Source organism: Anomaloglossus baeobatrachus, chromosome 1 (assembly GCF_048569485.1).
Source record: "Anomaloglossus baeobatrachus isolate aAnoBae1 chromosome 1, aAnoBae1.hap1, whole genome shotgun sequence".
Lineage (NCBI taxonomy): Eukaryota > Metazoa > Chordata > Amphibia > Anura > Aromobatidae > Anomaloglossus > Anomaloglossus baeobatrachus.
In genome coordinates, this window is record NC_134353.1 from 200,376,358 (window position 1) to 200,391,042 (window position 14,685).

General features: G+C 46.4%; 1 protein-coding gene across 1 annotated transcript in view; it reads left to right on the plus strand.

Moving 5' to 3' along the window:
• Positions 1-209: 209 nt before the first annotated feature.
• The window catches only part of PLRG1 (pleiotropic regulator 1), a 95,924-nt gene continuing 81,448 nt past the window's right edge, over positions 210-14,685 (plus strand). Inside the window, exon 1 of the mRNA XM_075335479.1 lies at positions 210-368. Coding sequence (XP_075191594.1) covers positions 225-368 — 144 coding nt within the window. The 5' untranslated portion in view covers positions 210-224. The remainder of the gene's footprint in view (positions 369-14,685) is intronic.

The window sequence follows — 14,685 nt, forward strand, 5'->3', positions numbered from 1 at the left end:
CTGCGGATAAAGAACAACCGGATTCCTCCTCACTGCAGCCTGGTGCTCGCGTCCTGCACACAGTCCTCTCCGCCGCGCGGTGTCGCTGTAGGAGACGCTGACTGATCACTGAAGCCTCTCACTCTGTGCGTGTCATCGCTTTCCGGCTTTGCTGCAGCCTCGTGCTGTAACGCGGTCTTGCACACAATCCTCCAGGCCGCGCGGTGTCGCTGTAGGAGACGCTGATGGTCACTGAAGACTCTCATTCTGTGCGTCTCGCTGCTTTCCGGCTTTGGAGCGTCACTTCCGGTCAGATTTGTGTTGGTGGAGCGGAGCGGCGCTTCTTCCCAGCAGGCGGGATGTCTCAGCGGGAATGGGGCTTAGCGGCGGTAAGTCTGCGGTATAAATGATGGCGGCTGTGCTGCCTGCGCCTCTACACTGGCTTGTTTCGTGTCCTGCGCCTGTCATGGCACCCAGGACCCGGCGGTGTGTCTGCATGCGCTGTGTGCCATGTATCGGGGTGCTATGTGCCAGTTTGAACACCCTGGAGCTGGTAACACTACTGGTGCCCTGTATTTTGATTTCAGTATATACCTGGAGAGCGCCATCACATCCTCCTGGCGTATGTATAGAGAAAGGACCTGTGCTCTGTGCCACACTACGGTATAGGTCGGCAGTATGCTAATTTGTGTGCACAGCCTGCCCAGACCGGCATCTGATAGAAGCTGCTGGCATGTCTGTTCATTATCTTGTGGGAAGAGGTAAAAAATGATGTATGTGGCTCCTGACAGCTGCTCATCTGTTACCGACAGAAATGTGCCCCCTCTACAAGTGATGAGGAGGGAGAGGGTAAGGCAGATTGGTGGCAGGCAGCACGGAGCGCTCCACGTCCATAGGCGGTCAGCGCTGCCACGTGGCATCGGTATGACGGCTGCAGGGTGCCATGGGATCTGGGGATTTTCTAGAAATAAACACTTAATAATCGTAATAAAGCTTATTTATTTGTGCGCAATGTTTTCTGCCAGTGTTGTAGCCCCTAGTGACTATATAATATGGCAAAAATATATATGGGCAAGACCGGCACTGCTGTAGTATTGAACTTATGTGGAGTTGCCAATATACAGACATATATAAAAACACAGCAGTGACAACGTAAGTGCAGTCCTGTGCCAATGTTATACACCATCCACCAGCGACAAGGTGGCATCATAGGGTGGACTCTAAAGACTCTCCTCTCTGTGCCTGGCCAGGCCTCATCTCATTCATTAAAGCTTTTACTCCAGTATTCCAGCATTAAAAGCTTTGAAAAGTCACATCATTTTGTCACAACTGGCGGCAACTTTTGCTTTTCTCACTCCATTTCTGCACAGCTCCGACAAAGTGAGCAGGGCTTAGAGGGCAACCACTTGTCAAATTGATGACTGCCGGCTGCGTTCCCTACTCCATAAATGTTACTCCAGCAAGGACTGGCATAGGATTTGTGGTGAGGCGCACACACAAAGGTGCTCCCTAGTGATGAGCGAGCACTACCATGCTCAGGTGCTTAGTACTTGAAACCTGAGGAATAAAGCCGCCTAATGGCTTATACCACAAGGTGAACGGCGTTAAATATAAAGACAATTCTTCAACTGATGTTCCCCCCCCTTCTGCCTCCCAAAGAGTGCAGTACATTTCAGATTACATTTGTCCTGCACTCTGCGCTGAGCGCTTACACAGGGGATTACATGTAAATCTCTGAAAAACGTGATTCAGACAAAATTATCAATGAGAAATTCACTGTAATGGGGCAGAGGGAGTCCGTTTGAACTCCCGTCTGTCCTATGATGCAGCAGTGTTCATCTTTTACACGTCTTTTTAGATGCGCACAAAAGTGCGGTCATCAAAAGATTATGTAATAATGAGCTTGTACGATAACGATGTGATAAGTATTTGTTTGTCAATCACTATCATTAAATGTTCCTATCTAATGTGGTCTTTACTTCTTAAAGCGACTATGTATAGCCAAAGTACAGTATTGTACAGGTGTCCTCCTTAAAACCACCTGCTGACATTCCTTAGTTCTGGTGTCATGTCTGCCTGTCTGCAAAATTGTCACCACAAGACTCAGGTGACAGTATGCCCAGGAAGCCTGATATATGCTCTATAAGGGGTTGGACGTTGAGTATGTAGGATGACATTTTTGCTTTGGATTGGAAGGTCACCTTAATAGGGAATCTATTTTGCTTCCCCATCTAGAGAGCAGGATGATGTTGCAGAAGAAACCCTGATTCCAGTGATGTATAACACATTGGGCTTTTTATTGCAGTTTTAATAAAATCATTGTTTTACCTGCTGCAAATTCACCAGTTCCAGCTTTTCACCGGATTGCCGGATCCGACACACTCCAGTACAGTGTGATACAGTACAATGACAGCATGTGGCTGGAGCTTGTCGCGCTGCCTTTGTACCAGGGTGGATTTGATTTAAATCTAACTGATTTAAATCACGATTTAAATCACTAGTCAGTAAGGCTTGATTTAAATCAGTGATTTAAATCAAAGTTTCTACCTAAACTAGTTCTTGCTACTTTAACATGCAAGTAGATGAAGATTTTTAGAATCACTTTTTATATTACTTTTTTCTCCCCAGTTTAATGGGTTCATCATTCATATTTGGACACCACTGTTCTGTTGTACTTAGGAAGGAGAAAAATAATCCTGACCTTAATAACAATTTAAATAGATTTATTCAACTGAAACAATAACAGGATTACAGCATAACTTATTTGCTTAAACAAACATCCATGTTTGTTAACTAATTTGGCTAAACAAAATATATATATATATATTAAGAAACTTAGACTGTCAGCCCAGCCGACACATGAAAAACTTAAATACTACTGTCCCTGCTGTCCTCTGTAGCTCACTTGTCGTCATCTTCATCATCATCATCTTCTTCTTTGTTCCTATTCATAATCTGGAAAAGAAAAACAAGCTTTCCTGCTTTATTGGGTCCCAACCGATTTCTCAATTTAGAGTGAATGAGTCCAAAGGAAGAGAATATTCTTTCAACGCCTGCAGAAGAAGCTACTGCTGTTAAAAGTGAAATCATTACTTGAACAGTCTCTAAATCCAAGCGCTTAAGTGACTTCCACCAGTTTACTGGTGTGACCTTCCTTAAAATATCTTCAGCAAACATATATTTCTTGAATGGTTCCCCCTTAGCTCTGAAGTTTTATAGTTGGCATTAAAGCTGGATACCCATGTCATAGCTAACTCCTCTTCCTCAGCACTTAGGTTTTGACCCTGATATTGGATATCGACAATATTTGCCAAAAAATGAGCTGGAGTCAGTGCTTGTCCCATTCGTTTGTTTACTGCTTGTAATTTAATTCTGTCCATGTGTAGTTCTGTTTTTAAGTGTTCACTCAGTTCCTTCCAAATTTCAACAGCATCCGCAATAAAACAGCTATTTTTTCTGTATTTTGTTTAAAGCTTGAGACATGGGTTTCAGGAAGCTCAGCATATGTTCAACATTTCTCTTAAGCCCAATGTTGAGGATTTCGGCCGTGACAGTGCCATCTATTTTATCTCGATTTTCTTCACAAAGTGTCATCAGAATAGGCCAGTTTTTGATATACTGCTCAAAACAGTCCACCACAGAGTTCCATCTAACATCTTGTGGGAGCGTTAGCTTGGTTCCACCCATCCTTTTCAGAGCTGCTGCAGCAAAATGATTATTACGGAAGTATTTAGCAATTTCAACATTAGCCTTTATTTCTGGAACACTTAAGTCTTTGGCTAAGAGGTGCAGCAAATGAGCACTGCAACCATATGTTATTAGCAGCTTTGTATTCCCTCCCTGCTCTTCTAAATCTCTTCTCATCTTGGATACGTTTACAGCATTGTCAGTGACCAAACTGCGTACTAGACATTTGAATTTTTGTTCACATGTCGTTATAGCTTTTACTGCCACTTTCTGTAAGTATTCTGCTGTGTGTGCATTTCCTGACGTATCAGTTGTTTGTGCAAGGAAGACTTTACCTTCTTCTGTTGTTATACAAGCACATACAATAGGATCATTGTGGACATTACTCCACCCATCAATACTTAGGTTAACATTTTTACCCTCCAGAGCTGTTGCACATTGCTCCATTTCTCTGTCATACACTTGATCCAGCAGTTTCCCTTCAACATCAGCTCTGCTGGGTGGACTGTATCCTGGTCTCAGTGACTGAACCATATTAATGAAATGTGGGTTCTCAGTCAGACGGAAAGAAGAGTTTGTTGCATAAATAAACTGGGCAATTTTTTCATCAATCAACTCTTTTTCTAATCTGCTAGTTCTGATCACAAACCTATCTATGGTGGTTCCATGAGGTAAAGGTTTTTTCTTCCTTTTGGGTGATGGTGATATGTGGCTGTGGGTGTCTGATGATGATGATGCTGCTGCTAATGAAGCACTATCCTGGATGGATAACTCTGAAACTGTAGAACAGGATGATGGTGATCTTGGAGGTGGATAGTTTCCAGAATCCATGAATTCCCCTAAACAAAAAAAGTCAATGCTGTTATTTTATTGTTTATTATACAATTTCTGCTTATTGTACACAACACATCACTGCCCCTGCCCCTGCCCCAAAAGGAATATTTGTTTTTCTTCATAACTGTACCAAATGACAGTAACATGCAGTAATAATAAGAAATATAATTTTTCTCACACATGACAGTTCAGTCTTTAGAAATAGGATTCAATAAAAATGTTTACCAACCTGAAGATCCTGCTTGTTCAGAAGTTTCTTTGGTCATCTTCATCACCGCACTTCTCATGATGTTGCCTCATTCGCGCCACCAGGCCTTGCATCTCTTTGTTGCATCGTTTGCATTTTGCACGCATGCCTGCCTTACCGATAGGCGAAGGAGCTTCATTAAAATATTCCCAAACTGGGTCTCTTTTACGGCCTGCTGCCATTATAAGGAAAGAATGTAATAAACCTCAGATCGTACACACAAACAGATCCAGACTTGTCTGTCTGTGGCTATGCTGCAGTATTGTGCTCAAAGTTTCACTTTCATTTTCTTGTCTGCTTGCCCTTCCTCCTCCTCACACTTAGATTCACATTCTTCTTGTGTTGTGCAGATCTATTCCACTCCAAACAATCAGAAACATATTGTCTAACTTCTTGGACTTGGCACTGAAGGGGTTGATTCTGTATTCATAGGTTTGTAGAACAATAGGATTAAGGTCTTTTTCTCAACTCTGTTCATGTTGTAATATTTTTGCCGTGAAGAAGAGGCTGGGACCTCTGCGGAGTCAAATTCAGTTTTGAGAACTGCGTAAGTAAAGCGAGCGTCTGTGATAATATAGGAGAGAAACTGCCCACTAATCCTACAGAAACCTCAGGAAGAGCATGGCATTGTGAATGTTACACATATGCAGCCTTTATTCTACTGAGTTAAACAACTCAGCTTTATCTCATGATGGAAGAACCTTTGGATGGTAAAATATTTTCCTCAAAGCAGTTTATTGAAAAAAATCCGATTTAAATCAAAAAAATCCGTTTTTTTTTTTTTTTTTTTTTTTTTTATTTAAAAAAAACATTGATTTTTATCCACCCTGCTTTGTACTGTATACACTGTACTGGAGTGAGTCGGATCCGGCAATCCGGTGAAAAGCCGGATGTGTGAAACGGCCCTAAGCTTCCTAAAACCCCGCACACCACTGATTTGCAACTTTCTGTGTATACTGCGTGTAGGTAGAAAGCTGCCAATCAGTGGTGGGGGTGCTGTTATAGAGAGCTCATGAATATTGACTACATCACAGCAAGCTTACTGCAGATTGTGAGGAGTGTATTAGCTTAGACTCATTTTATTTTTTTCATTACATTAAAGGGAACCTGTCATCAGAAATTTAGCTTTAAACCTCAAAGTTTCCCCCTCTGCAGCTCGTGGGCTGCATTCTAGCAAGGTTCCTGTACTTTTTGTGGCCCCTTTTAAACCAAATTAAATACTTTATAAACTTGTAACTTTTGCTATATAAATTTTGTAAATCGTCCATGGGGCGGGCTCTCTGGTGACCGTTGCTGTTCCTACAGCAGATTTACGTCGCCCCCCCAACGCTGAATTTCATATCTCAGGACGCTGCCCCTGGGCACCCGTGGTCCCGCGCGTGCGCTGTGCGACTGTAGCGGGACTGTGCACGTGTGATCGCTGGTGACGTTTTGCGCAGGCACGAGGTTATGGGCAGCGCTGTGAGTGTCAGCAAGTGCCGCCCATAACCTCGTGACCGCACTTTCCCCTCTGCCTCCAGCGTTCTGCGCAAGCGCTTGCTGGCCAGATGACCCGACGTCACCTCTTTCCCATCTTGCCCTGCTGCAGGGTAAGATGGGAAGGAGGTGACGTCAGGTCATTTGGCCGGCGAGCGCTTGCGCAGAACGCTGGAGGCAGTGGGGGGAAAGCGCGTCCACGAGATTATGGGCGGGCACTTGCGATGCAATCACAGCGCCACCCATAATCTCGTGCTTGTGACACACGTCACCAGCGATCCTGGCATGGGCGGCACCTCAGGCGCAGTGGGCGGCGTCCTGATGGATGATATGGAGCGTGGGGGGACGGCGTCAATGTGCTGGAGAAACAGCAACGGTCAGCAGAGAGCCCGCCCCCATGGACGATTTACAAAATTTACATAGCAAAAGGTACAAGTTTATAAAGTATTTAATTTGGTTTAAAAGGGGCCACAAAAAGTACAGGAACCTTTCTAGAATGCAGCCCAGGAGCTGCAGAGGGGGAAACTTTTAGGTTTCAAGCTAAATTTCTGATGACAGGTTCCCTTTAAAGGGAACCTGTCACCACTTTTTTAGCGTATAAGCTGCGGCCACCACCACCGGGCTCTTATATACAGGATTATAATATGCTGTATATAAGAGCCCAGGCCGGGGGTATAACATAAAAAAACACTTTATAATAGTTACCTAACGGTCGCTCGGTTGGCCATATGGGCGTCTCCCATTCTCCGTTGCCGCCTTTTTCGGCCATCTTCGTCCTCCTTCTGACTCCTGTGTGCATGATACGTCCTATGTCATACACAGTCACCGGTCCTGCTTAGGACCTCAATGCCGGCGAGTGTAGATGACGTCGGACGCGTCGTGCACCGCGGCTAGAGAAGAAGAGGCGGCACCGGAGACGCCCATCTGGCCAACTAAGCGACCATTGGGTAAGTATTATAAAGTGTTTTTATGTTTTCACAGCGGCCTGGGCTCTTATATACAGTATGTTAGAATGCTGTATACAAGAGCACGGTGGTAGTGGCCGCAGCTTATAGGCCAAAAAAGTGGTGACAGGTTCCCATTAAGATTTGGGGAATTTGGAGACCATCTCAACTTCTTGAACTTTGATACTTGCAGTGTTGCGGGGCTACCTTGCTGGAAGAGGCCACTACATCTTATAGAATATGATTGTTAGGAGGTGAACTTGGTCTGAAACTGTTTAGATAGGTGATAAATGTCTATAACATTCACATATATGCCAAGACCAAAGGTTCCCAAGAGAGCACTACCCACTGCCTCTGAATCCTGGGGCCATTTTTTCCCAGATCAGCAATGGACAATGGTTATGGCCATATCAGTGGGATTTGACACACAAGGCTCCAGTCATTGCTCCAGTTGACTGTTGGGAGTGCTAATGTTGGTGGGCAGGGGCCAGCGTGGGCATGACCGGTCTGTGGTTATCCAGCCCCATACTCGGCAAGTTGTGATCAGCAGGTTCTGACTAGTTTCTATGATAATCAGCATTTTTCTTTTTGAGCATTTTATGCTGCAGTAGCTGCTCTGTGGGCTCAATTTGTTAGCCTTCTGTCCCCACTGCATTCTCCAGCAACCATAACCTGTCTCATGTTTCCTTCTACAACTTCATGAACTGTTTATTTGCTGCACAACATATTCCCCGCCTTGCCAAATACTAGCAAAAGGTAAAAGTGGAGGCGTTGGGCTCTGATCACACCTACAGCATTGTTTGGAAATGGAAATCATTGCACATTGCTGGATCTGTTGCACAAGTAACACCTGACGGGTGCAAGAACCCCCCCCCCCCCTTAATAGCCGGGCCATCTCTCACTGTATTTGCCGTCGCCTATGACTACAATAGATGACATAGAGGGGGAAATTGTAACATTTTACTACCTTATCTGGACATGTGGTGTGTGTGACATGGTCAGGCACATCATTTATGAAGGAGGGACTCTGAAACTCACAAAGCCTATGTGGACAATGTAAGAACTGCCAAAATGAGAAGAAAGAGAGACTGATACACCAAATATTACTCATAAAGGAGGGCGTCACATTCTGTTAAAATTGTTAGGTAGTGGGAGTACTATTCTTATAAAGCCTGTGTGCAAGGGCTGCTAAAAACTAGGAGGGACTGCAATACACCCTGGCAGCCATGTAGAGAAGGGCCTCAGAAAATGTCAGGACAAGAAGCGATAGACAGAAGATGGTTTGACCTGTCCCAGGTCTTTGGTCATGGAGTTGCTGCATCCAGCCAATGTAGTGGCAGAGTAAGGGTACTTTCACACTTGCGTTATTTTCCTTCCGTTACAATCCGCCCTTTTGGGAAACAGCGGAATCCGTTAACGGATTCCGCTGTTTCCCATAGACTTGTATGGTTGACGGATTGTACCAAAAGGAGCTGCGTTGCTTCCGCTGGGCGACGCTCCGTTGCTTCCGCCCAGCGGGAGGAACGCAGCATGTAACGTTATTTTGAGCAGCGGAATCCTCTGGATTTCACTGCGCATGCTCTTTTTTTTTTTTTTTTTTTTTTTTTTTTTTTTTTTTTTTTTTTAAATCAAACTTTATTTTGGCTCGCGGTGGCCGAACGTTCAGCTGAGCGCCCGGCCGTCGGCAAGCGACAGCGCTCAGCTGAATGACCGGCCACCAGGATGCCCGGCCGCCGGCAAGTCACAGCGCTCAGCTGAGCGCCCGCCCGCCGGCATGCCCGGGCGCCGGCAAGTGACAGCGATCAGCTGATCACCCGGCGGCCGGTTGCAGGGAGCGATCAGCTGATCACCCGGCGGCCGGGAGCGATCAGCTGATCACCCGGCAGCCGGCTGCAGGGAGCGATCAGCTGATCACCCGGCGGCCGGCTGCAGGGAGCGATCAGCTGATCACCCGGCGGCCGGCTGCAGGGAGCGATCAGCTGATCACCCGGCGGCCGGCTGCAGGGAGCGATCAGCTGATCACCCGGCAGCCGGGAGCGATCAGCTGATCACCCGGCGGGCGGGAGCGATCAGCTGATCACCCGGCGGCCGGCTACTGGGAGCAATCAGCTGATCACCCAGCGGCCGGCTGCAGGGAACGATCAGCTGATCGTTCACTATAGTCTGCCGCTGGTAAAACCGGGAAAAAAAAAAAAAAAAAAATCAAAACGAATTGCGTTGTTTTGCAGCATCCGTTGCATCCGTTGTGTCACTATATGCAACACATCCGTTGCATCCGTTACACAACGCAATGCAACGGATACCGTTCAACGCAAGTGTGAAAGTAGCCTAAATCAAGTGCTGTCAGCCTCTGCATAAGCGCCAGCCACGACTCAATGGCAAAGACCTCGGATGGTTAGAAACCTGTTTTGTCTCTCTTCTTGACCTCATGATCCAATATAGATAATTTATCCTAAGAATTAGTAATCAATGTGATATCACAGAAAAGTGGGGGGCGGCTGTTGCACCAGCAGAAAGGGCCCTGATTGTGCCCATGGTTTAGAATGGGTTGTCCAATAAGCACCTTAGGCTTGCTAGTCAGCTGTCCAGATACTTCGTCGTTACAGCCACATGACTTCTAAGACCAAGGTTCCCTGGCAGAACATCACATGGCCTGCACCTCTTTTTATTTTTTGTATAGTTTATTATGGGCTCATCTTATCCTAAGACGTTATGCACACGCCCAGGGCTGATAACGTGATCAGTCTAGGCCACGCTCTTCTATTGCTAAATAGTTCAGTCTTAAAGCACTACTCCAGTGGGGTTTTGTTTTGTTTTGTTTTTTTTTTTTGTTGCTCCGCTGGAGTGGTGCTTTAAAAGGTATCTGTCACATCATTTTTCTATTTTAAATTGCCCCCAATGTCTTATTAGTGATGAATTATGCATCACCGACATGCTGTTCTCAAAAGGTCCCAGTATTTATCTAAAAAAACCCAAAAAACTATTTTTATCAGGTGATGACATCACAGACCTTCAGTCATCGGGGTGGAGCTTTGTAGCATTTCAGTCACAGTCTTCTTCAAATTATGCATGCTCATCACTGTCTGATTGCTATGAGTGGCCCAATGTCATGGCAGTCGCCTAATAAATCTCACACCTGTGCAATGAATCTGGGTGTACGTCCACCCCGATGACTGAAGGAGAAGGTATGTGATGCAATTACCTAATGATAGTGTTTTTTGTTTTTTTTTTAGATAAATTCTGGGACCTTTTGTTTGAGAACAGCATGTTAGTGCACATTGCATCACCAGCAAGACATTGGGAGCAGTTTAATATAGAAAAATGATGTGACAGGTTCCCTTTAAATGTAAGTTCCCTGCCCCCATCTTCCACTCACCTGCCGTCTTCATCTTTTTCCAGCTTTGCTCCGGTTTCTGACCTGCTGACAGCTCCAGTGTATCATGGACCACGCTGAAGGTCATAACTCACTACATCTCTATGAGCCTCGTTCTGGCCTCTCAGAGTTGCATTGAGACCTTGTGACGTAACATCTGACTTAGGGCCAGTCGAAGTTATGGACACTAGATTGAGCCGCAGGACTGGAGACGCTGAAATAGGATGAAGCCGCTGGTAGGTGAGTGTATAGCATGGGGACTTTATATTTAAAGGGAACCAATCTTCAGGATTTTTGTATAAAAGCTAAAGCCAGTGCTATACTGTCACTATCAGGCTGATTATTTATATACCGTTAGTGGTCAGCTTAGATGTGTGGGTTTTCAAATCCATAAAAGTGAAGTTTATAAAATCAGCAGCTTCTTGATTGGCATTTGCAACTGAGCAGATACTCTGGGTGGGTATTCATATGGATTCCCGCCCCCCTGCCGCCTGTTCCTCCCTCTCTCTGTTCTCTATGGTAAGTTGGTAAGTATTATACAAACTATTCACTGTGCTGAAGGACCTGTGTAAGGTCATACCCATGTGACCAGAAGGGTGAGGCCTCAGCCAACAAAGCTGGATACCAGGTCACATGGGTATGACCTCACACAGGTCCTTCAGCACAGTGAATAGTTTGTATAATACTTACGATAGAGAACAGAGAGAGGGAGTAACAGGCAGGGGGCGGGAATCCATATGAATACCCACCCAGAGATTATCAGTTCAGATGCAAATGCCAATCAATAAGCTGATGATTTTATAAACCTCACTTTCATGTATTTGAAAACGCATACATCTAAGCTGACCACTAATGGTATGTAGATAATCAGCCTCATAGTGCCAGTATAGCACTGGCTTTAGCTTATATACAAAAATCCTGATGATTGGTTCCCTTTAAAGCGTCACTCCAGCCGAGTGTCATGCAACTGTGATGCGATCTTGTGATCATATCACAGGTGCGGAGAAGAGGGAGGGAACACTTTCTCCCCATCTCCTCTGCTGCCTGTCTTTATATATCACACTGCAGTCGAATGACATGCGAGTGCAGTGCAGTGTAATATTTCACACTCTCCCATAAACTTGTATGGGGGTGAGTGAGCCGAGACTCTCTGCCAAACGCAGCATGCTGCAATTCATTGCTCAGGCCGATATGGCATGAGAAACCAATTGCAGGTGGACATTGCCTCATAGTTTTGCACTAGAGTGAGATCAGTCCAATGTTTTATCGGATTGCACTTGTCCGTGCAACACGCAAGTGGACCTGAGCCCTTACTGTGTATGGTGCTTCGGAATGAGGCTCCATAGACCTTCGGCTCACTCAGGCTCACTCACAGACCCCAGTGTCTGTTGGCAAGTTGGAATATACATTGTGACCTAGAAGAGGATCGGAGAGGTGCTGGTAACTGGGGAAGACCGCGATCAGTGACTGTATTAATGCACTTACACCATACATACCTAATAATGTTTATTGCATGAAGGTAAAAGGTGGGGCTAATGGTCAGCCAGTTGGTTGGTGGTGGCACAACGCCAATATAAATCCGCAGAAAATCACCTATTGCAGTCATGTCCACAGACAGAAGGTATACATCCTGCATATAAAGTGAGTAAAAGCAAAGGTGAAGTTTGGATGACCGCGCTGCTGGGTGCAATCAGTGGTTTCATGAATATAGATGTATATCACAGTCTTTGTCTGTACTGGTCCCCATTCAAATAAAACTACAAGGGTTGTTATAACAGGGGAAAGGGGGGTTATATATTAAGAAAAAAGCGCCATTGTCTATTAAAATACGCCCAATGGGGTGTAATGGGGGGTTATTTCATAAATAGTGATTGTAAGAACCCAGTGTAAGATAATACTGTAGTAGCAATGCATGAACTTATGTGAATATAAATGTGTTGAATACATAGCAGAGAAGTGCAATAAAAAAATAATTTCCATGACTTATTCCTTCTGAAGACAATATTAAGGACCAAGGGGCACTCACTGCGGGTGTAAGAAATGCAATTTTGGCAGCTAAATAGGAAAGGGTTCTTTACAGTTAAAGCAGTCAGACTGTGGAATGCCCTACCACAAGAGATACTAATGGCAGACACTATAACCGCTTTTAAAAAAAAAATGGCTGGATGATTTCCTCAGTACACACAACATTGTCTGCTATAAATGAGGTATAATTGGGATAGGAAGGTTAAACTAGATGGACCACAGTCTTTTCTTTGTCGCTCCATTGGGAGACCCAGACAATTGGGTGTATAGCTTATGCCTCCGGAGGCCACACAAAGTATTACACTAAAAGTGTAAAGCCCCTCCCCTTCTGCCTATACACCCCCCGTGCATCACGGGCTCCTCAGTTTTTATGCTTTGTGCGAAGGAGGCTGACATCCACGCATAGCTCCACAGCTTGGTCAGCAGCAGCTGCTGACTAGGTCGGATGGAAGAAAAGAGGGCCCATAACAGGGCCCCCAGCATGCTCCCTTCTCACCCCACTGTGTCGGCGGTGCTGTTAAGGTTGAGGTACCCATTGCGGGTACACAGGCAAGAGCCACATGCTGTTTTCCTTCCCCATCCCTTACTGGGCTCTGGGTGAAGTGGGATCCTAATCGGTCTCCAGGCACAGGGACCGTGCTCCCTCCGCAGCCCCTGGGAATCTGCTGGATAGGAGCCGGGTATCGTCAGGGACAAGGCCCTGCTACTGTGAGGTACTCTGTGTCCCCGTGGGGACCGCGCATGGAGCGCTTGTGCCATACACATTACAGCACTGCTGGGTGTGTTAGTGCGCCGGGGACTACCGCGCATGGAGCGCTTGTGCCATACACATTGCAGCACTGCTGGGTGTGTTAGTGCGCCGGGGACTACCGCGCGGCCGCGCTTATTGCCGGCCGCGCTTATAACTTTAGTCCCCGGCTTCTGCGGCCTAGTGTCGTATATTCCCGCCCACAGGCCTGCCAGTCAGGAGAAGGGCGGGACGCTGCACAGATCGTCAGCGCTGAGGGCTGGAGCATACATTAGTATCCTCCTCCCTCCTCACTCAGTACACTGGGGCACTAGATTCCCGCACTTTTCTTGGGCACGCCCACGGTCCCCTCCTCCCCACAGAACGCCGGCAGCCATTCCTGTCAGCGATTCAGACGCTGGAGAGGAGAGACAACACAGGGAGACCCAGGCAGGGAATCTGGTGATCACACAACCGCTCTGAGCGGTCGGTAAGCAGCACCTGTGGTGCTGGCCCCACTGAGTGCCGAAGTGTATATATATATATAGGCTTATAGGCTATACATTTGCACTGTACGGTCGCTTTGTTGTTTTTTGGCTATATACCCTCCTGGATTGTTCTCAGAGGAGACAACAGCATGTCGTCCGCAAAAAGCAAGGGTGCCAAAGCACAGGCGTACTTTGCAACCTGTACATCATGTGCGGCTATACTACCGGCAGGTTCCACTGACCCTCATTGTGTGCAATGCTCGGCCCCTGTGGCACTTACTCAGCCGGAGCCTCTGCTACAGGTGGCCCAGGTGGAACCACCTGCTACCACTGTCCAGGTGACAGGGACGGAGTTTGCAGCTTTTGCTGACAAACTGTCTGAGAGTATGGATAAATGGTCTGCTAAAATACTAGAAGCCCTACAGTCCAGACCGGTGACTCAGGCCCCGGGCACTGTTCAATCTTTGACCCCTGGTCCCCCTCAATTGGAACAGCAAAGTGCCCCTGGGATGACCCATAGGTCCCAGGGTGAGGTCTCTGACACGGACCGCAGTCCCAGACCGCCTAAGCGGGCTCGCTGGGAAATTCCCTCCACCTCATCACACTGTTCAGGGTCTCAGCAGGAGGACTCTCTGGAGGATGAAGCGGAGGTAACAGATCAGGATTCTGATCCTGAAGCCGCTCTCAACCTAGATACACCTGAAGGTGACGCCGTAGTGAATGACCTTATAACAACCATCAATCAGGTGTTGGATATTTCTCCCCCAGCTCCTACAATTGAGGAGTCAGCTTCTCAGGAGAAATTCCGTTTCAGGTTTCCCAAGCGTACATTGAATACGTTTCTGGATCACTCTGACTTCAGGGAGGCAGTCCAGAAAAACCGAGACTGTCCAGACAAGCGTTTT